We start from the raw sequence: 25112 nt of genomic DNA on the forward strand, positions 1-25112 counted from the left end.
TTGCTGACAGAAGTCCCATAGTGCAGGCTGGGATCATTCAGGAATGTGGTCTGCCCAGGCTTGGTGGAGAAGAGCAAGGGGACCTGACCAGGGAGCTAATGCTCAGTAGCAAATTGTCCAGAAGCCAGGCACTGTAGCTTTCCCAAGCAGGTTAATGACCTCGTCTGTGCCCTGGTTGAGGTACTTCACCAAATTCTTCTCAAAGAGGAGCAGGTGGTAGGTGCTCATTGTGCAGATGCTGCCAAAAAACTTCTGGTAGTAGTAGCACAGGTCGGTCTGTGCTTGGACAAGAAGACCTTGTAAATAACCACCTGGTCACACAATATCATGATGATGATGATGCCAAGCATCCCAGAGGATGGGGGATTTGGCTGAATCTCTGCTGGAGAGATTTCTGAATGACGTCCCACAGCTCCCAAAGCATCTCGGGCTAGAGGTTGTAAAAGGGCTGATCAGGATGCAGCTTGCTAACAGCTCTTACAGTTCCCAAAGAAGCTGTAGTTAGGGCTCTGGTACCACTGTGGTATATCTGAATGGTAAACAGATGGGTCTCACACAATTCGGATTCCCTCACTGTATAAACTGTCTGTGAGGAAGTGCCTTCAGTGGTGACCAACTGAGAGTTCATCAGGCAAATGGTGGTTTTCATGCCCACATCTTGTTGGAAATGGGCTGTGGGCACCCCACTAAACCCCAGGACTGCATCATGATCTCTATTTCTTGGCCCATCTGGGAGGACTTCAGAGATCCTGCTGATGAGACAACAGCATACCTGCCCCACAGCCCAGCCTTGGTTCCAATGTTCTCCTTGGGCAGAAAACCCTCCCATTTGGAGAGGCTAAAGGGAAAATCTGTGGCCTCTACTATGGATACATTCACATGGTCCCAGAGGTGGCAGCACAGGGCCTCTGCACTGAACTTGGCCCCCCCCCCCCCCCCCCCCGCCTTGGCCTCTTATAAGATACTTTGTACTTCTTAAAGTTCAGATAATTTCTCCAGATTTTCTGAAGCCTGGTGATAAGGTTTTTGGAAGAGCTGTTCTTGTTTCACACTTGGAAGGAGGCCTCTGGCTTGGCCTTAGCTGGGTCCTGGGAACTGCTGAGAGCCTGGTTGCTGCTTGAAGTCACAGACTGTTTCTCCAGACTTCTCAACATCTGGAATCCTTTGGTTTGCAATTTAAGGGAATCATAGTTACTCTCTTTCTTCTCCTGCCACACACAGATGACCACAAATAGGAGAAAGGCCAGCACACAGCAGCTGAACTATTTCTTCAAGTTGGTGTGAATCATAATGAGAGGCGTTCAAGGCAGCCACTCTGTTCTGAGCAGGAAAACAAGACTGCTTTTTGCTAATCCCCCTGGGGTTGCAGGCATTCAAGTCCTCCGGAACCGGCACTATTCTACATAGGAGGAATGTTTGCCTTATCGGGCCTGGAGGCCAAGGCTCATTTTTCTCAGCATGATCAAAAAATATCTTGAAGTTTCCAGGGTCAAGGTCAGTGCCTGTAGCTCAGCTTCATGTGCCAAATAAGCAAACATTGTCTTCTTACAAAGAAGGTGCTCCATAGCCCAGGAGTAGGGGCCTACATCCAGCCTGGGATCAAAGCCTTCATGGATGAGGAAGCCCTCAGTGCTGGGACACAGGCCTGGCACCAGGGCTTGGGCATGCTCAAGGAGGCCAGTTCATTTCAGCTAGGCTCCATGACTTTACTGTTTCTCCCTGGGCTGTTCACTGTGGAACGCTGTACAATCGACTCTACCCCGCTTGCTGAGCGCTCGACCACCCAGGCTGCAGCTGCTCCCTGTTATTAGCAGCACCAGGTGGCTTCCTGAGCTGGCCCTATCTCCCAACTCCCCTCCCGCAGGTGCTGGCCAACTCCGTGCCCTGTGGCCACAGGGGAGCCTAGCAACTGGAAGCCTGGTGCCAGGCACTGAGTCCTGGCAGGAAGGTCTACTGGGGAGGAGTGGGGGATTGGGGCTGAGGGGTGGATGGGACAGTGAAGGAGGGAAGAAGAGAGCCTCAACTGGCAAAAGTTTTTAGTTCTAAGGAGGTCCAATTTATTAATTTTTCCTTCTATGAACTGTGCTTTTGGTTATAAGTCTAAAAAGTCTGCCTAACTCTAGTTCCTGAAGACTTTGTATTTTTTCTAAAACTTATATAATTTTATGTTTATATTTTAAGACTATGATCTATTTTGAGTTAATTTTTGTATAAGGTGTGAGGTTTAGATCAAGGAGGTTTTGCTTTTGTTTTGTTTTTGGCTTACGGGTGTCCCATTGCTCCACTACCATTTGTTGAAAGGCTATCCTTTGTCAACTGAATTGTTTCTGCTCCTCTGTCAACAACCAGTTGACTGTATTTGTGTGGCTCCGTTTCTGGGTTCTTTATTTTCTTCCATTAACCAATGTGTTTATACCTTAGCAAATACCGCCACTGTCTTGATTACTTTAGCTATATACTATGCCTCAATATTGGGTAGAGTGATTCCTACACTTTTTTCTTCTTTATCAAGATTGTTTTAGCTACTGTAAGACCTGTGCCTTTCTTTTTTTTTTTATTTTTTTTTTCAACGTTTATTTATTTTTGGGACAGAGAGAGACAGAGCATGAACGGGGGAGGGGCAGAGAGAGAGGGAGACATAGAATCGGAAACAGGCTCCAGGCTCTGAGCCATCAGCCCAGAGCCGGACGCGGGGCTCGAACTCACGGACCACGAGATCGTGACCTGGCTGAAGTCGGACGCTTAACCGACTGCGCCACCCAGGCGCCCCAAGACCTGTGCCTTTCAATATAAATTTTAGAATAAGTTCATCTATGTCCACAAAAAAAAAAAATCTTGCATTAAAAAAATCTTTCTTCCTACAGAAATTACATTAAACCTATAGGTCAATGTGAGGAGAAACGACAGCTTTACAATGTAAGTCTTCCAGTCCATGAACTTTCCTTCTTTGATTTCTTTCACTACCACATAGCATAATGATTTTACATGCTCTGGCATGTATCAGTAATTTGTTGGATTTTACTGCTGAGTGATATTTCACTGATGGATATACCTCTAGTTTATCCATCTACCAGTTGACAGATATTTGAGTTATTTCCACTTTTTAACTATTATGAATAATGCTTCTATGAACATTCATGTCCAAGTCTTTGTGTGGATATATGTTTTTGATGCTTTTGGGTAGGTATGTAGCAGTGAAATAAATGAATCTTAATGATACATTTATGTTTAACATTTTAAGAAAATGCCAAACTAATCTCCAAAGTAACTAACCATTTTAGTTCCCACCAGCAGTTTAGGAGGGAATTCCAATTTCTCCACAGCTTGACCTACATATGTTATTGTCTACCTTTTTTCAATCATTCTGAGTGGAGTGATATTTCATCGTGGTTTAAATTTGCATTTCCCTAATGATTACTCAACTTGAAAATCTTTTCATGTGCTTATGTTCCAATCTTATATCTTCTATGGCAAAATGTCTATTCACATCTTTTAGTCATTTTTAGAGAGTGATTTTTTTTAAGTGGGTTCCACACCCAATGTGGGCTTGAACTCACGACCCTGAGATCAAGAGTTGCATGTTTGGGACACCTGGGTGGCTCAGTCAGTTGAACATCTGGCTCTTGATCTTGGCAGGGGTTGTGACCTCATGGTTCATGGGATCAAGCCTCTCATTGGGCTCTGTGCTGACAGCACAGGGCCTGCTTGAGATGATCTCTCTCCCTCTCTCCCTGCCCCTCCCCTACTCGCTCTCTCTCTCAAAATAAATAAATATTAAAAAAAAAAAGAGTTGGATGTTCTACCAACTGAACCAGCCAGGTGTCCCTCTTTCACTCATTTTTAAATTGGTTGTTGGTTTTGTTACAAGTTGCAAGAGTTCTTTATATATTCTGGATACAAGTCCTTTATCAGATATATGATTTATAAATATTTCCTGTGGCTTGTCTTTCAGTTTCTTAATGGTGGCTTTTGAAGTGCAAATTTGGTATTTTGATGAAATCCATTTTTTTAAGTGCATTGTGCTTTAGCTGTTGTATCTATAAAATCTTCACCTGGGGCGCCTGGGTGGCTCAGTCGGTTGGGTGTCCGACTTCGGCTCAGGTCACGATCTCACGGTCCGTGAGTTCGAGCCCCGTGTCGGGCTCTGGGCTGATGGCTCAGAGCCTGGGGCCTGCTTCTGATTCTGTGTCTCCCTCTCTCTCTGCCCCTCCCCTGTTCATGCTCTGTCTCTCTCTGTCTCAAAAATAAATAAACGTTAAAAAAAAATTTAAAATCTTCACCTAACCCCAATTCATAAAAATTTTCTCATGTTTCCTTTTGTAAGTTTTATAATTTTAAACATTACATTTTTATCTATTATCCATTTTGAGTAATTTTTGTGTATAAAGGATTTAAATTCATCATTTTTATCAGGTCAGGTCAGATTGGTTGACAGTGTTGCTCAAGTCTTCCATATTTTTGCTGATTTTCTGTCTAGCTGTTCTGGCCATTATTGAGAATAGGGTATTGAATACTTCAACTATTACTGTTGAAGTATATTTTGTTCTTAAGTTTTATCGTTTTATGCTTCATGCACTTTGTTAGGAGTACATATGTTTATAATTTGTTAGGGCATTGTTAGGAGTACATATGTCTATAATTGGCATATCTTCACAATGAATTGACCCTTTAACACTACAAAACATTCTTTTTTATCTAATAACATTACTTGTCTTAAAGTCTATTTTGTCTGATATTATTATAGCCATTACAATTCTCATATGGCTACTGTTTGCATTGTAGATTTTTTCTATTCTTTTCTTTTGGATCTATTTGAGTCTTTGAATCTAAAGCATATCTCTGGTACACAATTCATGCTTTTTACCCAATCTGACAATCTCTGCCTTTTGATTGTTCAATTCATTTACATTTGATGTAGTTATGTTTAGATGTTTCATACCTTTTTTATTTTTTGCTTTTTCCTCTTTTACTCTTCTATTGTGTTAAACAGATGTTCTCCAATGTAGCATTTTAATTTTTTTAACTATATTTTTGGTAATTTTCATAGTGGTTGCTCTGTGGATTGCAATGTACATCTTAATCGACACACTACTTCAAATTAATACTAAATAATTCCAGTAGAATATAGAGAGATTGCTCCAATATATTTCTCTTCTTTCCTCCCTCCATTGTAATATTGTCACATATATTATACCTTCATTCTAACACCAACACACAATTTCATAATTTTTGCTTTACGCAGTGGTCTTTTAAATCAGTTAAGTGAGGGGTGCCTAGCTGGCTCAGTCCATGGAGCATGTGATTCTTAATCTTGGGGTTGTGAGTTCAAGCCCCATGTTGGGTACAGCAATTAGTTAAAAATAAAATCTTAAAAAAAATAAATCAGTTAAAGGAAGAAATGAGAAAAAATATACTTATGCCACTTTTTATATTACCTATGTAATTACCTTTACAGGTGGTCATTAATTTATCTATTTGGTGTCATTTCCTTTCAATCTGAAGGACATCTTTCATTTTTTAATTTTTTTATGATATATATTTATGTATTGCTCTAAATTTTAATTCCAGCATAGTTAATATACAGTGTTAAATTATGTTTCAGGTGGTGGCACCTGGGTGGCTCAGTCAGTTAAGTATCAGACTTTGGCTCAGGTGGTGATCTCACAGTTCGTGGGTTACAGCCCCGCATTGGGCTCTGTGATGACAGCTCAGAGCCTGAAGCCTGCTTTGTATTCTCTGTCTCCCTCTCTCTCAAAAATAAGTAAACATAAAAAAAATTACAAAAAGAAGTTAGTTTCAGGTGTACAACATAGTGATTTAACAATTCTATTTAGTATTTGCTATCACTGCTCATCAAGATAAGTGTACTTTTAATCCCCTTCACCTATTTCACCCACCCCCCCACCCACCTCCCCTCTGGTAACCATCTGTTCTCTATAGCTATGAGTCTTTTTGGGGGTATGTTTCTTTTTATTTGTTTCTCAAATTCTACATGAGTGAAATCACATGGTATTTGTCTTTCTCTGACGGACATCTTTTGTTTGGCATTATGCTCTCTAGCTCCATCCATGTCATTGTATTTTTGATTTGCATTTTCCTAATGATCCGTGATGGTGGGCATCTTTTATGTGCTTTCTGCTTAATTGCATATCTTCTTTGGAGAAATGTCTGTTCAAATCTTCTGCTCATTTAAAAAATTAAAGTATTTTTCTTTTATTGTTTAGCTGTAAGAATTCTTTATATATTCTGGATAATATATCCTTATTGGATATATGATTTGCAAATATTCTGTGGATGGTATTTTCACTTTCTTCACAGCATTGTCTCCAGAACACCAGCTTGAAGTTTTGATCTAGTCCAGTTAATCTTTTTGGCACTTAACACTTTTGGCATCATATCTAAGAAACCATTGCCTAACCTGAGGTCATGAATATTTATACCTGTTATCTTTAAGGGTTTTACAATTTGAGCTCTTATATTTAGGTCTGTGATAATACATTTTGAGTTAATTTTTATATATGATGTGAGGTAGAGATCCTAATTCATAATTTTGCATGTCGATATCCAGTGTCACAGAACTCTTTGCTGAAAAGCCTATCTCTCCCCATTGAATTGTCCTGGTACTGTTGTCAAAATTAAATCTACCACAAGTGGAAAAGTTTATTTCTGGACATTCAACTGTACTCCATTAATTTATATGTCTATCCTTATGCCAGTAAACCACTGTCTTGATTACTGTAGTTTTGTAATAAATTTTGAAATAGGGAAGCGTGAATCTACAACTTTGTTCTTTTTTTCAAAATTGTTTTGGTTACTGTGAGTTCCTTGAATTTACATTTTTTTTAGTGTCAACTTGTTAATTTCTGCAAAGAAGAGATCTGGGATTTTGGATTATGTTGAATATGTAGACCAATTTGGGGAGTATTGTCATCTTAAGAATCTTTTGTCTTCATAAACATGAATGAGGGATATCTTTCCACTTGTTTAATTCTTCTTTAACTGTAGTTTTCAGTGTATAATTCTTGTACTTCTTTTGTTAAATTTATACCTAAGCACTTTATTCCTTTTGATGTTATTATAAAAGGAGTTGTTTTCTTTTATATTTTGAATATTGATTAGTAGTGTATTAGTATACAATTAATATTTTTATATTGATCTTATATCCTGTGACTTTGCTGAACTCATTTATTAGTTCTTTCTTTGCACTTTTCAAAAGTTGTGGTAAAATACACATATCACAAAAGTTACCATCTTAAGCATGTGTAAGCATACAGTTTGGTAGTATTAAATACATTCAAATTGTTGTATAACCATCACCATCGTTCATCCCCATAACTCTTTTCATCTCGTAAAACTGAAATGCTATACCTGGTAAACAATAACTCCCTCATTATCCACCCCCCACCCCTGGCAGCTACCATTTTATTTTTTGTCTTTATGATTTTGACTACCTAAGTACCTCATACAGTGGAATCATACAATATTTATCTTTTTGTGACTGGCTTATTTCACTTAGGATAATGTCCTCAAGGTTCACCTGTGTGGTAGCATATTCCAAGATATCCTTCTTTTTTTTTTTAATTTTTTTTTCCAACGTTTATTTATTTTTGGGACAGAGAGAGACAGAGCATGAACGGGGGAGGGGCAGAGAGAGAGGGAGACACAGAATCGGAAACAGGCTCCAGGCTCCGAACCATCAGCCCAGAGCCTGACGCGGGGCTCGAACTCACGGACCGCAAGATCGTGACCTGGCTGAAGTCGGACGCTTAACCGACTGCGCCACCCAGGCGCCCCCAGATATCCTTCTTTTTGAAGGTTGAGTAATATTTCATTGTATGTATATATCATAATTTGCATATCCATTCATCAGGTGATGGACACTTGGGTTGCTTCCACCTTTGAGCATTGTGAATAATGCTATGAACATGGGGGAGCAGGGAGGTCCCTGCTTTAAATTCTTTTGGGTATATACCCAGAAGTGAAATTGCTGTATCATATGGCATTTATATTTTTATTTTGTTTAGGAACTGTCATATTGTTTTCCAAAGTGGCTATACCATTTTATATTCCTACAAACAATGCACGAGGATTCCAATTTCTCCACATCCTTGGCAATACCTGTTATTTTCTGGATTTTTTTTGACACTAACTATCCTAATGGGCATGGGTTAGTATCTCATTGTAGTTTTGCTTTACATTTCCCAAATGATTAGTGATGTTGAGCATCTTTTCATGTACTTATTTGCCATTTGTACACCTCTGGGGAAAAGATGTCTATTCAAATCCTTTGACCATTTTGGAATCAAGTTGTTTTTCTCCTGTTGAGTTTTAGAACTTTTCTATATAGTCTGGATGTTAATCACTTATCAGATACATGATTTGCAAATATTTTTTTCCATTCTGTGGGTTGCCTTTTTACTATGTAAACAGTGTATTTTGACACATAATTTAAAAATTTTTCATGAAGTCCAATTTATTTATTTTTTTCTTTTGTTTTATCTTTGGTGTCCTACCCATGAAATCCTTGCCAAATCCAATGTTGTGAAGCTTTTGTCCTATTTTCTTCTAAGAGTTTCATTGTTTTGGGTCTTATCCACTTTGAGTTAATTCGTGTATGTGGTGTTAGGTGAGTGTCCAACTTCAGTCTTTTGCTTGTGGATATCCAGTTTTCCTGGCATCATTTATTGAAAAGTCTGTCCTGTCCTCATTGAATGATCTTGGCACCCTTGTCAAAAATCATTTGACCATATATATGTGAGAATTTATTTCTAGGTTCTCTATTCTATTCCATTGGTCTATACATCTATCTTTATGCCAATACCATAATGTTTTGATTACTGTAGTTTTGTAGCAAGTTTTGAAATTAGGAAGTGTGAGTCCTTCAGTTTTTTTCTTTTTCAAGATTGTTTTGGCTATTTGGGGTCCTTCGAGATTCCATATGAAATTCAGGATGGGTTTTTCTATTTCTGCCAAAAATGTCATTGGGATTTTGGAAGGGATTGCATTCAATCTATAGATAATTTTGGGTAGTATCGACATTTTAACTATATTAAGTCTTCCCATCCATGTACACGAGATGTGCTTCCATTTATTTATGTCTTCTTCAATTTCTTTAGCAACACTTTGTATTCATTGTACAAGTCTTTCACCAACTTGTTGAAGTTAATCCCTAAGTATTTTCTTCTTTTTGATGTTATTATAAATGGAATTGGTTTTGTAATTTCCTTTTCAGACTGTTCAATGTTCATGTAATAGAAAAGCAACTGGGACGCCTGGGTGGCTCAGCCAGTTAAGTGTCTGACTTTGGCTCAGGTCATGATCTCATGGCCCAGTGCTGACAGTTCTGAGCCTGGACCCTGCTTTGGATTCTGTGTCTCCCTCTCTCTCTGCCCCTTTCCTGCTCACACTCTATCTCTCTCTCTCACTCTCCAAAATAAATAAACATTTTAAAAAAAGGAAAAGCAACTGATTTTTGTGTGTTGACTTTGTATCCCTGATACTTTGCTGAATTCATTTATTAGTTCTAATAGCAATTTTGTGGAGTGTTTAGGCCTTTATACATACAAGATCATATATTGTATATCCTTGTTATCTTCTGTATAGTTGTATCCTCTTTTGAAAGTTGAGTATTGAAATCTCTTATTATTACTGTTGAATTGTCTGTTTTTCCCTTCATTTCTATTAATTCTCACTTCATATATTTTTGGGCCCTTTTGTTAAGTGCATATATTTATAATTGTTATAGCTCCCTGATGAACTGACCATTTTATGATTATAAAATGTTCTTCTTTTTCCAGTAACACTTTATTGTCTTAATATGTATTTTGTCTGGTGTTATTACAGCCACTCCAGCAATCTTATGGTTGTTGTTTGTATGTATATATTTTCCCATCCTTTTACTTTCCATCTATTTGTATGTTTGAATCTAAAGCTTGTTTCCTGTGGACAGCATATAGCTGGCTTTTGTTTCTTATTTAATCTGATAATCTCTGCCCTTTGATTGGATTTTAATCCAATTGGATTTAATTCACTCAAACTTAATGTTATTAACTTAATGTTTAGATTTGTATTTGCCATTTTGCTTTGTATATGTCTCATGTGTTATTTGATACTTTATTCCTTCTTTATTGTCTTCTTTCTTTTAAGTGGATATTTTCTAGTGTAAAATTTTAATTTAATAATTTTTAAATTACATTTTTGAGTTCTTTTCTCTAGGGCTTCTAATATACATCTTAACAGTATCTGCTTCAGACATACAATAACTTCATTCCAGTATAATTATCAAAACTTTAATCTTATAATCTAGGTCCATTCCCTCCCCTCTTTTTTTGTGGTATTATTGCTCTACATGTTACATCTATACAAACTCAAGAATACACTGTCATAATTATTACTTTATATAATCTTATTTCTTTTAAAAGAGTTGAAAGAAGAGGGGTATCTGGGTGGCTCAGTTGGTTAAGCATCCGACTTCAGCTCAGGTCATGATCTCACAGTTTGTGGGTTTGAGTCCCAAGTCCAGCTCTGCACTAACAGCTCAGAGCCTGGAGCCTGCTTCAGGATCTTTGTCTCCCTCTCTCTCTGCCCCTCCCCCACTGTTTACTCTCTCTCAAAAATAAACACTAAAAATAAATAAATAAATAAATAAATAAATAAAAGTAAATAAAAGCATTGAAAGAAAAAAGGAGTACATATTTATAGTTTTGCCGTATTAACCTAATTATTTCTAGTTCTCTTGTGGATTTACCATCTGGTGTCATTTTTTACTCCAATGCATCTTTGTTTCCATACACTTTCTTTTTGCTGATATCGTCAAATATATTTCTGTTATAGGCTCAACATACAATTGTATACATATTGTTTGATGCAATTACTTTAAGATTATTTATTTACTTTGAGAGACAGAGAAAGAGCAAGCTGGGGAGGGGCAGAGAGAGGGAGAGAGAGAACCCTAAACAGGCTCTGCATTGTCAGTGCAGAGCCCAATATGGGGCTCGAACTCACAAATCACGAGATCATGATCTGAGTGTAAATCCAGAGTAGGACGCTTAACCAACTAAGCCATCCAGGTGCCCCTGATGCAATTACTTATTTTTTAAATGTTTATTTATTTTTGAGAGAGAGAGACAGAGTGTGAGTTGGGGAGGGGCAGAAAGAGAGAGAGAGACACAGAATCTGAAGCAGGCTCTGAGCTGTCAGCACAAAGCCTGATGTGGGGCTCAAACTCATGAGCTGTGAGATCATGACCTGAGCCGAAGTTGGATGCTTAACTGACTGAGCCACCCAAGTGCCCCTACTTTTTAAATAAGAGGAAAAAAAAAGAACAATGAAATTATTCTGTCTTTTGTATTTACCTACATAATTATCTTCATCAGTATTGTTTTTTTAAATATCTGAATACTGCCTGTTGTTATTTGTTTTCAGCCTGTAGAGCTTCTTTTAGTATCTCCTATAAGGGAAGTCTGCTAGCAACACATTCTCTCAGTTTATTTTTGAATGTTTTTATTTCAGTTTCATGTTTGAAACATAGTTTTACTGGATATAAAGTTGACAGCTGAGAGTTTTATATTTAAGCACTTTGAATTATGTTGTCTCACTGCTTTCTGGTCTCCATTGTTTCTGACAATGGTTGTTTGTGGTTCCTTTGCCTGTGATTGGTCATTTTTTCCTTACAGTATTCAAGATGCTCTTGTTGTCTTTGATTTTCACCATTTTGATTATGATCTAGTGTGGTTCTTTTTTGGGTTCATCTCAGATGTATAAAATAATGTTTTTGTCAAATTTGGAGAAATTTCAGCCATTTTTTTCAAATATTTTTATTCCCCCCTCCTACTAGTACTCCCATTATGTGAATGTTGGTGCATTTAATGGTGTCACTCATTTCTCTGAGGCTCTGTTCAGTTTGCTTCATTCTTTTATCTCTCTGTTCTTCAGACCACATAATCTGTATTAATCTGTTTTTAACTTGGCTGCTTCTTTCTTCTGCCAACTCAAGTGTACTGTTAATCCTCTTTAGTAAACTTTTCATTTTGGCTTATTTTACTTTTCAACTTCAGGATATCCATATGGTTCTTTTTGATACTTATTCTTTATTGATATTCTCTATCTGAGGAGACACTGTCATCATGTCTTGTTTTAATTCTTTTTTTTTAAACGTTTATTTATTATTGAGAGACACAGCGTGAATGGGGCGGGGGCCGGGGGGGGGCACAGAGAGAGAGGGAGACACAGAATTGGAAGCAGGCTCCAGGCTCTGAGCTGTCAGCACAGAGCCCGATGTGGGGCTTGAACCCACAAACCGCAAGATCATTACCTGAGCCAAAGTCGGACGCTTAACCAGGCGCGTGATTGTTTTCATTCTTTATGCATGGTTTCACTTAGTTCTTTGAACATTTAAAAAAAATTTTTAATAAAATTTTTGTTGGAAATTGGATATTTTAGATAATAAATTGTAACAATGCTAGATACTGACCCTACCCTTCAGCCCAGGTTTTGATGTTTGCCTGGTTGTTCTCTTGTTTTTATTTTTTTAGTGACTTGCCTGCATTAATTCTGTGAGTTCTATTTCTGAAATATGTAGGATGCAGCCTCTGATGTCTCTACTGAGAGTTTTCCCCTTGTTTTTCTTTTAGCTTGGCAACCTAGATGTTACTCCTGGGTCAGCTTAAGCCACTAATTGGTCAAAGGTTATGCTTAAGTCTTCTTAGCCAGTTAGATTTTTACCTTTTACTGTTGAATATATGTGTGTGGAATAAGGCTGCTATCATAGTTCAGGAAATTTACACATTTTTGCCCCACATTCAGTGAGGGATAATTAGTCTGGAGGTTCCTTCTTAGGGTATTGCTGAGAAAGCATAGCTTTGGGTATTCACAATCTTCCAGTCTGGAATGATGAGTTTTATTTTAGTTTTAAATCTGGCTTCCTAGGAGTTGCCTCTGGGTCAGAGAAGCTTATTGTTCAGCTGATGCTTGGTCAGAGGTGGTATTTCTATTGCTTGTGCCAGTGAGGCATCTGTCCTGTATTGATGGTCTCTGGGTGGTTTGGGGAATGCTCTGAAGTCTGTCCCATGTCCTGTTCTGGTTCCTCCTGAGTGGGTGCCATCTAGGATATGCACACACCTTTCCTGATCTCCAGAATTTACTGTAATCCTAGGAGGGTTCTTCTTGGCTTTCTCCAAGAGGGAAAAAAAACCTCTTAGGGTTTCTTTCTCTTGTTTTCTCTATAAAACTTCTGGATGCCTGGTGTTCTGCTCATATCATGCAACTACCAGCCTCCTCTAAACTACTCATCATCAAGATACCTATGTTCTTGACATGCTGTTAGGCATGGAATTTTCCATGCTCTGCTCCAAATAAAAACAGTCCCTTTGGGTAGGTGTGGAGCTCCTCATTCTTATGCCTAGATTCTTCTGGCTACCCTGAGTGGGGGGTTGGTGGGTGATCCTCTTTACCATGCCTACCTGGATATAGGGCTGGAGTTGATGAGAAATGGTAATATTATCTTTCCCAGGTGAAACCATAACCCAAGAAGAAGAGCTGGGAGGAGAAGGAGCCCTTTTCTTCTTGGCTATATATGCCTAAGGGTTAAATGATTAAAAAAAATAGTTTTCACAAGTTGTAATTTTGCCAGAAAGAGGGTTTGTCTACCTCCTTACTCTGTCCTTCTGGAAGTCCCACCATTTGTGTTCCTTTTTTATTTTTCCTTGAGATAAAATACACATAATATTTACCATTTTAATAATTTTTCAGTGTACATTTGCAGTGGCATTAAGCACATTAAGGACATTTACACCATTACCACCATCCATATGCATAACTTTTTATTCTTCCCAACTTGAAACTCATATCCACTAAACACACCCTATTCCCCCAACTGCAGACCCCTGGAAATCACCATTTTACTTTCTATTTCTGAATCTGACTACTCTAAGTACCTCATATAAGTTGAATCACACCATATTTGTTTTTATTGACTGGTTTAGTTCACTTAAGTATAATGTCTTCAAGGTTCAGCCATGTTGTAGCATGTGTCAGAATTTCCTTCTTTTTTAAGGCTGAATAATATTCCATTTTATGTATATATGACATTTTATCAATGCATCCATCAGTGTAAATGGGTTGCTTCTACCTTTTGATTATTGTTAATCTTCTTCTGATTCCTTTGTGATACATTGTGTTTCTCATGCTTCTTTCAAGACTGTGTTTGTCTTTTAACAGTGTCTAAGTGTGGATCTTTTTTTTTTAATGTTTATTTATTTTTGAGACAGAGACAGAGACAGAGCATGAACGGGGTAGGGTCAGAGAGAGAGGGAGACACAGAATCTGAAGCAGGCTCCAGGCTCTGAGCCATCAGCCCAGAGCCGACGGGGGGCTCGAACTCACGGACCGTGAGGTCATGACCTGAGCCCAAGTCGGACGCTTAATCGACGGAGCCACCCAGGCGCCCCTAAGTGTGGATCATTGAGTTGACATTTGGAGTTTTTGAACTTGGATGTGTAGGTTTATGTTTTTCATCAAATTTGGGAAGTTTTCAATTCTTATTTCCTCACATATTTTTTTAACCATCCCCCTTTCTCTTGGGTCACCTATTAGGCATATGTTGCTATGTCTGATATCCTATAGGTCTCTTTTCATTTTTACATTCTGTTCTTCAGATTGGGTAATTTCTATTTATCTGCCTTCGAATTCACTGATCTTTTTCTTCTCTCAGTTCAAAACTGCTATTCAGCCCTTTCCTTCAAGTTAATTTTTCATTTCAACTATTGTATTTTTCAGTTCCAGAATATCTATTTGGTTTCTTTTTGAATTTCTATCTCTTCATTGCTATTCTCAATTTGATAGTCACTGTTATCAAAAATTTTTATTTATTTAAATTCAAATTCAAGTTAGTTAACATACCGTGTAGTACTGGTTTCAGGAGTAGAACCCTTTAATTCTTTAAATATGGTTTTCTTTAGTTCTTTGAATGTATTTATTATAGGTGATTAAAAGTCCTTACTTACTATGTCCTACAGCCATATTCCCTTCAAGACCATTTATATTGAGTGCTTTTTGCTTGTGTATTAGCCACACATTATTATTTTGTTGCAAATCTTACAATTTTTTTGGACAGTGGACGGTTTCAATAATATATTGTAGCAACTCTCTCCAAGAATTGTTGTTGCTGGTGCTTTGTTTGTTTAGTGACATGTCTAGACTAATTTTGGAGAGCCTGTCCCTCCTTCAGTGGGTGGCTTGATATCCCTGCTTAGATTTTTGTTTTTATTTTTAACTCTTTATTTCATTTTTAAGCCTAATTTCCTAGGCATCTCTCTTGGATCAGCACAGCTTATTGATCAGCCAACGATTAGTCAAAGGTTGTGCAGAAACATCTTGAGCCAATAAAGCTTCCATTTTTGCCAAGGGGATCTAAGTGTAGATTGCGGCATGCATTAAAATTTTAGGCAGTTATAAGTTGGGCTTTGATTTTTACCTTGTGCAAGTCTCATGTTCAGCCTAGGAGGCATATATAATTGGGACTTTCTCCCAGTTTCTTTTGAGTGTGTATACAGCCCTATGCATGTACATCTCAGATCTCCAGGAATATAAAGCAGTTTATCAAAGCCCTTTATGATTGTCTTGTTGCCCACATCTCCCAAATTTTTAGCATGGTGTATGGCAGTCACTGGAAACAGAGGTGCTGGCCTTCCCTGATATTGCTATTGTTTTTGATACTGCCCTGGACTTGAGGCTTCTTTATTTATTTTTCATTAAAAAAATTCCTTTCTTGTCTCAAGATCAGTTAAATCATTGCTTAGTTTTTATTCTATGTTTTATCTTTTTTCCTTTACATTTATCTCTATAATAAATCCATCTGGAATTTAGTAGAGGCGAGGCCCTAACTTGATGTTTTCTCTCCAAATACCAATACAATTTTCTCAACAATTATTTAAAACTTCATCTATTCCTCATTGATTTGTGAAGCTTCCTTTACCATATTTTAAGTTATCATGTTAAGTTATCACGTGTCTAGGATCTTAATCAGTATTATCTGCTCTAAAACAATAACCTGTTTTGTGTAACAATAACCTGTTACACAATTCATTTTAGTGTAAGTTTATAAAACATTTTTCTTTGTTTGAGCCAAGATTGCTCTTGTTTTTCAATCCCAAGCTATTCTTATTCATTTGCTTTTCCGAATAAACTTCGGAATTATTCTGTCAAGCGAACAAAAACAAGTTCTTATCTGTCTTTACTCTTTACATATCAGGATGGCACTTGGTTAACTCCAATGCCCTATTAGAGCTGATAACAAACCCACTGCTTCCTAATAGAATTAAATTATTTCTCAGAAAAGATTCCTCAACGTTACACAAGGTCTAGAAGGATGACCTTGTCAAATTTCAGGTTCTACTTCTGTTCTATTTCTCAGCTAAACTGAGAAGTTTAGATTTTATGTTAATCTTTAAGACTATTTTCCTGCCATTTTGTCTTTTAAAGAGCATAGGAATCGGGAGTTGGAGAGACTTGGGTTCCAACTCTTGCACTACCCATTACTAGCTATGTAACCTTTGCACAAGTCACTTCTCTTTGAGCCTTTGTTCCCTCAACTATAAATGGAGGTAAATAATATTTAGTTTTTAGCACTATTATGAAGATTAGTAGCACTGAACAGAAAGGGCTGACTTAGCACACTGCCAGGTACATAACATGTAATATTATAGAACCTGTTCTTGATGATTTTATGAACACTGATTATTGCCTTGTGCTTTACTAATGATCTTATATGGGTTACTGATTTATACGGGGCAGTTTCCCCCTACACTAAATGGGTTCTTAGGTCTTTTTAAAAGTAATCTTTATATCTTTTCCCCTGCTTTTAGGCAGCTTTTAAGCTATTACTTTTCATTACTGTCATTGAGGCTGGTTCTAAGAATAGGTCCTACTCCTTGTCTCACGTCCCTTATAATTTGCCACTTCTGATCTGCCGTACACTAGGAAATCAGATAGCCAAATTGTCAGAAATGTGTATATATTAAGAATAAATATGTTGAGCAGGAAGCTAGGGGGTTCTCTTCAGGGAAAGCATATGGAACCTTTTAGACCATTACAGCCTTGTCTTGTGATAGCTATTCATAAGCCATTGTTATTTTCATGTCCCTGGAGGTGTTCCAAAAAAAACCTAGAGAATCAAATAAATGGAAAAATGAGCTAGTACTGTACTTCTGAGAATAAAAATAAACAAAACATGTAATTCCAGAGTTAATATGGACAATGCAGGGCTGTGGCCCAAGAACATTTTAGAAGTTAGGAGGAATGAATCCTGTCATTATTCCTATTGGTAAGACTTACATCACCAATTTTAATCTCAAGGCAGTTAGAAAATTAACAAATATGAAGCATCTATTATGTGATAGGGCCTCCACATTTATTACCTCAATCCTCAAACAGATTTGAGAAATAAGGATTATTATACCCATTTATGTTGAGGGAATGGATGTTCTAAAGGTTAAAGTGACTTATCCAAACTGAAAAGCTGCAGAGCCAGAATTCAAACTAAGGTCTGTCCAATTTCAAACCTCAATGCTCTATAATCCTCTGATGCCTTGTAGAGACTGACTTCTCTGTACATAAATTTACTTCCTATATATCAGCAAATAAACAATCAGAAAGTGTAACAGAAAACAGAATTGTCATCCATAATCACAACAATATATATCAAGTACAGAACTTTAAAACACAGAAGACCTCTATGGAAACAAATTAACTCTACTAAGACATAAAGGAAGAGACCTAAATAAAGGGATGGGTACACTATGATCTTTGGATGGGAACCCTTAACATGATAAAGATGTCAACTGTCCCCAAATTAATCTATAAATTGAATTTATTGACAAAAATATACACCAAAAAACCCAACCAGATAGTGTGGAAACTGGACTTATTCTAAATTACATGTATTAGAATAAAGATCACGTGATTCAGAAATAATTAGTACATGTCTGAAACAAGAAAGCACAGAGTAGAGATTTGTCCTATCTGATATTAAGGCAAATTAAAAACCTATCATAATTGAAACAATGTGATCCTGGCCAGAGTTCAAATAGACAATGGAAAAAAATGAGTTCAGGAATGGACTAATGCATATATAGAAACATGGTACACAAGAAAGGTGGTAATATACATCAGTGGGGAAAGAAAAGATCATTTAATAAATGGAGTTGGGAAAACTAGCTTATTATGTAAAGAAAATAAAATCAGATCCTTTCCTACAGCATATATAGAATAGATACCTACTATAATTAAAGACCTGACATGGAAGGCAACGTTATAAAACTATTAAAAATGTAGAAAAGTATTGGGGTGCCTGGGTGGCTCAGTTGGTTAACCATCTGACTTCAGCTCAGGTCTGATCTCACTGTTCATGAGTTCGAGTTTTGCATTGGGCTCTGTGCTGACAGCTCAGAGCCTGGAGCCTGCCTTTAGATTCTGTGTCTCCCTCTCTCTCTGACCCCCCCCCCCACTCTGTGTCTCTTTCAAAAATAAACAAACACTAAAAAATGTAGAAAACTATCTTTATGACCCAGGGGTAGTGAAGAATTTATTAAATAAGATCCCAAAAGCATACACCACAAGGGTACAATTTGAAAAGTGTCTGACAAAACCAAAATTAAATATTTCTTGGTGAGGGATGAAGTACATGATATCTGCAATTTACTTGAAAATGCACTGAAAACGCTGGATAAATGGATGACTAGAGAAGGACAGATGGCCGGTTATATAGGATAAAGCAAGTTTAGTAAAATATTAATTATAGAATCTGAGTGGTGGGCTTATGAGTGTTCATCATACTATTCTTCCAACTGTTCTGTGTGTGTGAAGTTATAACAATAAAAATATTGGTGAAAAGGAAATACTTTTGTTCAACAAAGACATTGTATATAGTTTTGAAAAACTGTGACTGGAAAATATATTTGATATACACACAGATATAGAAATGATATTTGCTATATATGTATATGTATACACACACACATTTGACAAGAAACTTCTGTAATTGGCAAGAAAAAGACAAGTAACCTAAAAGAAAATTTGCAAGGTAAATAAATAGGCACTTCAGAGAATGAGAAAACAAGTAGTTAATCTGTATAAAATAGAAGCTCACCTCATCTGTAGTCAAATAAATGCAAATTAAAATCAAAGATACTACTTGAAGCCCACTGGACTAGCAAAAGTTAAGAAGTTATATGATATCACTACTGGCAATACTATGAAGAATAGAAGCCCTTATGTGTTGTTCACAGGACTAGATTAGTATGAATACGATCTAGAGCAACATGGCAATATTGGGTGAAAAACCTATATGCATATTTTATAGGATCCAGGAATTCTACTCCTGAGTATATACTTCAGATAAACTGGTACAGGAACATAAAGAAACAAAGACTTCTATGAAGAGATTTCCTGTAGCACTATTTATAATACCCAAGAACTGGAAATCAATAAATAAAATACTGTGACATTACTATATGAAGGAACGTAATCCAGCAGTTATGAGGAATGAACCATGTAGGAGTATGGATGGATATCAAAAATAACACTGAGTAGAAAAAAAGAAATAGAATGATATGTACAGCACAATATCTTTCATGTTGAAAAAAAGGGAAAAAAAATCGGGGCACCTGGGTGGCTCAGTCGGTTAAGTGCCCAACTTTTGATTTCAGCTCAGGTTATGATCTCCTGGTTTGTGAGTTCGAGCACCGCATCGGGCTTTGCACTGACAACACGGAACCTCCCTGGGATTCTGTCTCCCTCTCTCTCTGCCCCTCCCCTGCTTGCTCTCTCTCTCTCTCTCTCAAAATAAATAAAAATAAAAATAAACTTTTAACAAAAAGAAAAAATCTACATATACAAACAACACTATAGACTATGCATGGATACACATATGTCTAAATAAATACATGGCAAATGGCATGGAAGGACACACACCAAATACCCAAGAGTGGGTGAATGTGGGAAGAGAAGAGAAGTGAATAAGATCATGAATAAAGACTGAAGGAGACAAAAGCCAAATATAAAACCAAATATAAAAGTTCATGCAGGTCATGAATGAACTGATGATGACAGAGGATCATGAACTGAAGAAACTATCATGGCAATCAATTTCAGCGTTTCTGAATTCTAAGCTGAACTTCAAATGATAACCTCCCCATCCCCAAACACCATAAAAACATATGCTTAAAGAAAATGTGACAAAAGTAAAAGAGAACTAAACCGGTCACTTCCCTGTCCCATGGCTTACCGGAGTACGCAGCACATGAGCAACAGATGGGTTGGGACATTAGCTGGATTGAGCATACTGGGGGTATCTGACTTCATACAGGCCAGGAAGGCCCGCATCCTTCTGTTCTTGTCCTCCACTGCTTTGCCGAGCCAGAGCTTCTTGAGATTTGGGCAAGTCCATTCCCGAAACGTCAGTGCAGACACCAGCTCGGGGGTTTGAGGTGACTTCCCTTTATAGGCAGACCACTCTTTGAGGATCACTGAAGGAACTGGAAAACAGAAATTGAGGAAAAACAGGCTCTAGAAAATTCCTGAGCATTTCTGTAAAATTTCTGGCCGCAAGTGACAGGATCTGTCCCATTTCAACATCTTTTTATTTTTTGTCATTAGAATTTTTATTGTTAGCAGTAGGAACAGCACTTAATAGATGTTTGATATGTGTTAGGTACTTTACATATGAATGTAAATGTCATTTACTTCTCAAAACTCAGAACTCTAATCCCGAGAGAGAAGTATTGTAATTACATTATCATAAAACACAGTGCTCTTTTTTCATTGAAAAAATAAAGGCTCAAAGTCACACAGTTAATTATGTTGAAACCCATTTAAGTAAATGTACTAGGCTAGGCAAGGAAAGAAGTCCAAGGAGGAATTACATAAATATCTGGCTTCATAACAGATTGTGGGATACTCTAAAGGACTTTAAAGAATTTCAAAAAATTCTCAAAAAAATATCTTTTAGATTTTTGAAGGTTTAACAGACAAGGAAAACATGGCTTCTGTCTACTTCTAGTATACTTCAGGCTCTTAAGCTATGGCCTGTTTTACTGAAGACATCCAGCATTTACTCAATTACCCAAGCTAGAAACCTGGAAGTCATCCCAGAGTCCACACTATCCTTTACCTGCTTCACATCTGGATATTGCCAAGGTCCTGCTGATTCTATTACCTTAGCATCCTTTTTTATCTGTCCCCTTGTCTTCATCACAACAAATAGTACAGAGGTTCAGATCTCATCATCTTTCACCTGACAACAATTCTGGAGACTTGTCCCTGCCTTCATTCTGTCTAGTCTACCTCATACGCATGCTCCATCACCATGAGAGTGCTCTTCTTAAAAAACTTAAAAAAAAATTTTTTTTTTCAACGTTTATTTATTTTTGGGACAGAGAGAGACAGAGCATGAACGGGGGAGGGGCAGAGAGAGAGAGGGAGACACAGAATCGGAAACAGGCTCCAGGCTCTGAGCCATCAGCCCAGAGCCCGACGCGGGGCTCGAACTCACGGACCGCGAGATCGTGACCTGGCTGAAGTCGGACGCTTAACCGACTGCGCCACCCAGGCGCCCCTTAAAAAACTTTTTAATTTGAAATATAGATTCACAGGGAGTTGCAAAGATAGTAGAGAGAGGTCCTATGTACCCTTTACCCAGTTTCCCCCAAAGATTGTATCTAAAACAATTATAATATCAAAGCTAAGAAGCTGACACTGGTATAATTGTGTGGATAGTTCTAGGTCACATGTAGTTTTGTGCAACCACCACTGCAATCAAGATGCAGAAGTATTCAGGGCGCCTGAGTGGCTCAGTAGGTTAAGATACAGAACTATTCAATTACCACAAAGATCTCCCTTATGCTACCCTTTTTATGGTCACACCCAACACCCTCCAGCACCATCTCTAATCCCTGGCAACTACTAATCTGTTCTCCATCCCTACAATTTTGTCAATTTGAGAATGTTAAATAAATGGACTCCTATAGTATGCAACCTTTTGAGATTGGCATTTCCACTTGGCATAATGCTTTTGGGATCCATCCATGTTGTTGCATGTATCAATACGTTTTTTGTTTTTTGTTTTTTTACCAAGTAGTATTTCATGGTATGGATGTACCACAGTTTCACCATTCACCTTTTGAAGGACATCTGGGTTCTTCCAGTTTGTGGCTATTATGAATGAAGCTGCTATGAATATTTGTGTATAAGTTCCTGCATGAAAATAAATCTTCCTTTCTCTGAGATAAATGCCCAAAAGTATAAGTGCTAGGTTGCATTGTAAGTCTATTTTAAGTTTTGAAAGGAAATGGCCAAATTACTTTCTAGAGTGGTGGTACCATCTTATATTCCTACCAACAGTTTATGGGTGATCCAGTTTCTCCACATCCAATCCAAATGAATAAAATTATTAATTTTAGCCATTGTGATAAGTATGTAGTTATATATAATTGTGGCTTTAATTTGCAATTCTTTTTTAAAAAATTTTATTAGTGTTTATTTATTTTTGAGAGAGACAGAGACAGAGACAGAGACAGAACGTGAGTGGGGGAAGGGCAGACAGAAAGAGAGAAAGGGAGATGCAGAATCCGAAGCAGGCTCCAGGCTCTGAGCTGTCAGCAGCATAGATCCCAACGTGGGACTTGAACCCACAAGCCGTGAGATCATAACCTGAGCCAAAGTCAGTTGCTTAAACCACGGAGCCACCCAGGCACCCCCTTAATTTGTAATTCTTTAATGGCTAATGATGTTGAACATCCTTTCATGTCTTTATTTGCCATCTATATCTTCTTCAGTGAAATGTCAGCATTCTTTTGCTGATCTTCTAATTGGACAATTTTCATAATGCTCAATTGGGCAGTTTTCATAATGCTCAGTTTTGAGAGTTCTTTGTATATTTTAGATAGTAGTCTAGATATGTGGTATTTGTTCACCTACTGATGTCCAATTGATCTAGTACCATTTGTTAAAAAGACTATCCTTCCTCTAATGAAGTACTTCTGCAGCTTTGTCAAAAATCAGTTGGCTGTACTTGTATGGGACTATTTCTGGGTTCCCTATTCTGTTCCACTAATCTATGTGTCTATACCACTACCAACACCACACAGTCTTAATTATTGTAGCTACATGGTAAGTTTTGTAATCAAGGTAGAGTGATTCCTCCCAACTTATTTCTTTTCAAAAAATGTTTTAGATATTCTAATTCCTAAGTCTTTCCATATAAATGTTAAGCATCCAACTCTTGATGTCGGCTCAGGTCATGATCTCACAGTTTGTGGGTTTGAGCCCCACACTGGGCTCTGTGTGGACAGTGCTGAGCCTGCTTGGGATTCTCTCTCTCTCCCTCTGTCTGCCTCTCCCCTGCTTGCACTGTCCCTCTCTCAAAATAAATAAACTTAAAAAAATAATCTTCTATATATCTACAGAGAATCCTGCTGGGATTTGGATAGGAATTGTGTTAAACCTGTATATCAATTTGGAGAGAATTGACATTTTACTATGTTGAATCTTCCAATTCAAGGAGATCTATGTCTCTCCATTTATGTAGGTCTTCACCAATTTCGTTCATCAGCATTTTATAATTTTCAGCATACAGATCTTGAACATCTTTTGTTAAATTTATACCTAAGTACTCCATTTGTTGGAGGAGTTATAAATGGTATTGTATTTATTTCAGTGCCCCATATTCATTGTTAGTGTATAGAAATAGAATTCATTTTAGTATGTTTATTGTATATCCTACAACCTTGATGAATTCACTCATTAGTTCTAGCAGTTTTGTTGTCAATTGGGATTTTCTACATAAGCTACGTCATCTACAATTAGGGACAGTTTTATTTTTTCCTTTCTGATCTGTATGCCTTCTATTTCGTTTTCTTGCCTTCTTGTGCTGGCTAGAACTTCCAATACTATGCTGAAGAGCTGCAGTAGGGCATAACTAGACTTGCTCCTAATTTTAGGAGAAAAACATTTAGTCTTTCACCATTAAGTGTAATGTTGGCTGAAGGGTTTTTGTAGATGTTTTTTTATCAAGTTATAGGCATTCACCTCTACTCCTAGTTTTTTGGGGAGTTTTTTTCATGAATGGTTGTTGAATTTTGTTAATTATTTTTCTGCATCCATTGAGATGACCATATTATTTTTCTTCTTTATCCTGTTTGTATGGTGGATTACATAGACTGATTTTTCAAATATTGAACTAGTTTTGCAAAATAGAACATACCCTACCAAATTACTATGGTGTGTAATTCTTTTTATATATTGCTGAATTCTATTGACTAATACCTTGTTAAGAACTTTTACATCTATATTGACAAAGGATATTGGTGTGAAGTATTATTTTTATGTACTGTCTTTATCTGATTGTAGTATCATGGTAATACTGGCTTTGTAGAATGATTTGGGAAGTGTTCTCTCCTATTTTCTGAAAAAGATGGTGTAGAATTGATGGTAATTCTTTTTAATTTAATTTAAATATTTATTGTCCACAATAAGTGCCTGATTGTGCAAAGCACTGCTGGAAATAAAAAGATTTATGAGACAGTCTCTATCTACTCTTTTTTAAAAAAATTAATTATCGAGGGGTGCCTGGATGGCTCAGTTGGTACAGCATCCAACTCTCGATCTTGGGGTCATGAGTTCAAGCCCCATGTTGGCTGTAGAGATTACATTAACAAAATTAGGGGTGCCCGGGTGGCTCAATAGGTTGAGAGTCTGACTTCGGCTCAGGTCATGATCTCACAGTTCATGAGTTCAAGCCTGTCGTTGGGCTCTGCACTGACAGCTCACAGCCTGGAGCTTGCTTCAGATTCTGTGTTTCCCTCTCTCTGCCCTTCCCATGCTCATGCTCTGTCTGTCTGTCTCTCTCAAAAATAAATAAAAATTAAAAAATAATATAAAATTTTATTATTGAAATATAATTGACATACAATGTTCTATTAGTTTCAAGTATACAACATAGTGATTTGACAATTAAGTATTTGTTAAAAATATGGTAGAATTCTCTAGTGAAACTAATTCAGTCAGATTTCTTTTTTGGGAAATTTTAAATTAAATTCTATTAATATTTATAGGGCTAT

General features: G+C 37.3%; 1 protein-coding gene and 1 pseudogene across 1 annotated transcript in view; both read right to left on the reverse strand.

Annotated features, from left to right (window-relative positions):
- FAM120C (family with sequence similarity 120C) overlaps positions 1 to 25112 on the reverse strand; it is a 113027-nt gene that overhangs the window by 21777 nt on the left and 66138 nt on the right. The window contains exon 10 of the mRNA XM_047843804.1: positions 20282 to 20531. Coding sequence (XP_047699760.1) covers positions 20282 to 20531 — 250 coding nt within the window. The remainder of the gene's footprint in view (positions 1 to 20281; positions 20532 to 25112) is intronic.
- Positions 103 to 797, reverse strand: LOC125157678 (beta-galactoside alpha-2,6-sialyltransferase 1-like; annotated as a pseudogene).

The sequence above is a fragment of the Prionailurus viverrinus genome, chromosome X, assembly GCF_022837055.1.
Source record: "Prionailurus viverrinus isolate Anna chromosome X, UM_Priviv_1.0, whole genome shotgun sequence".
Lineage (NCBI taxonomy): Eukaryota > Metazoa > Chordata > Mammalia > Carnivora > Felidae > Prionailurus > Prionailurus viverrinus.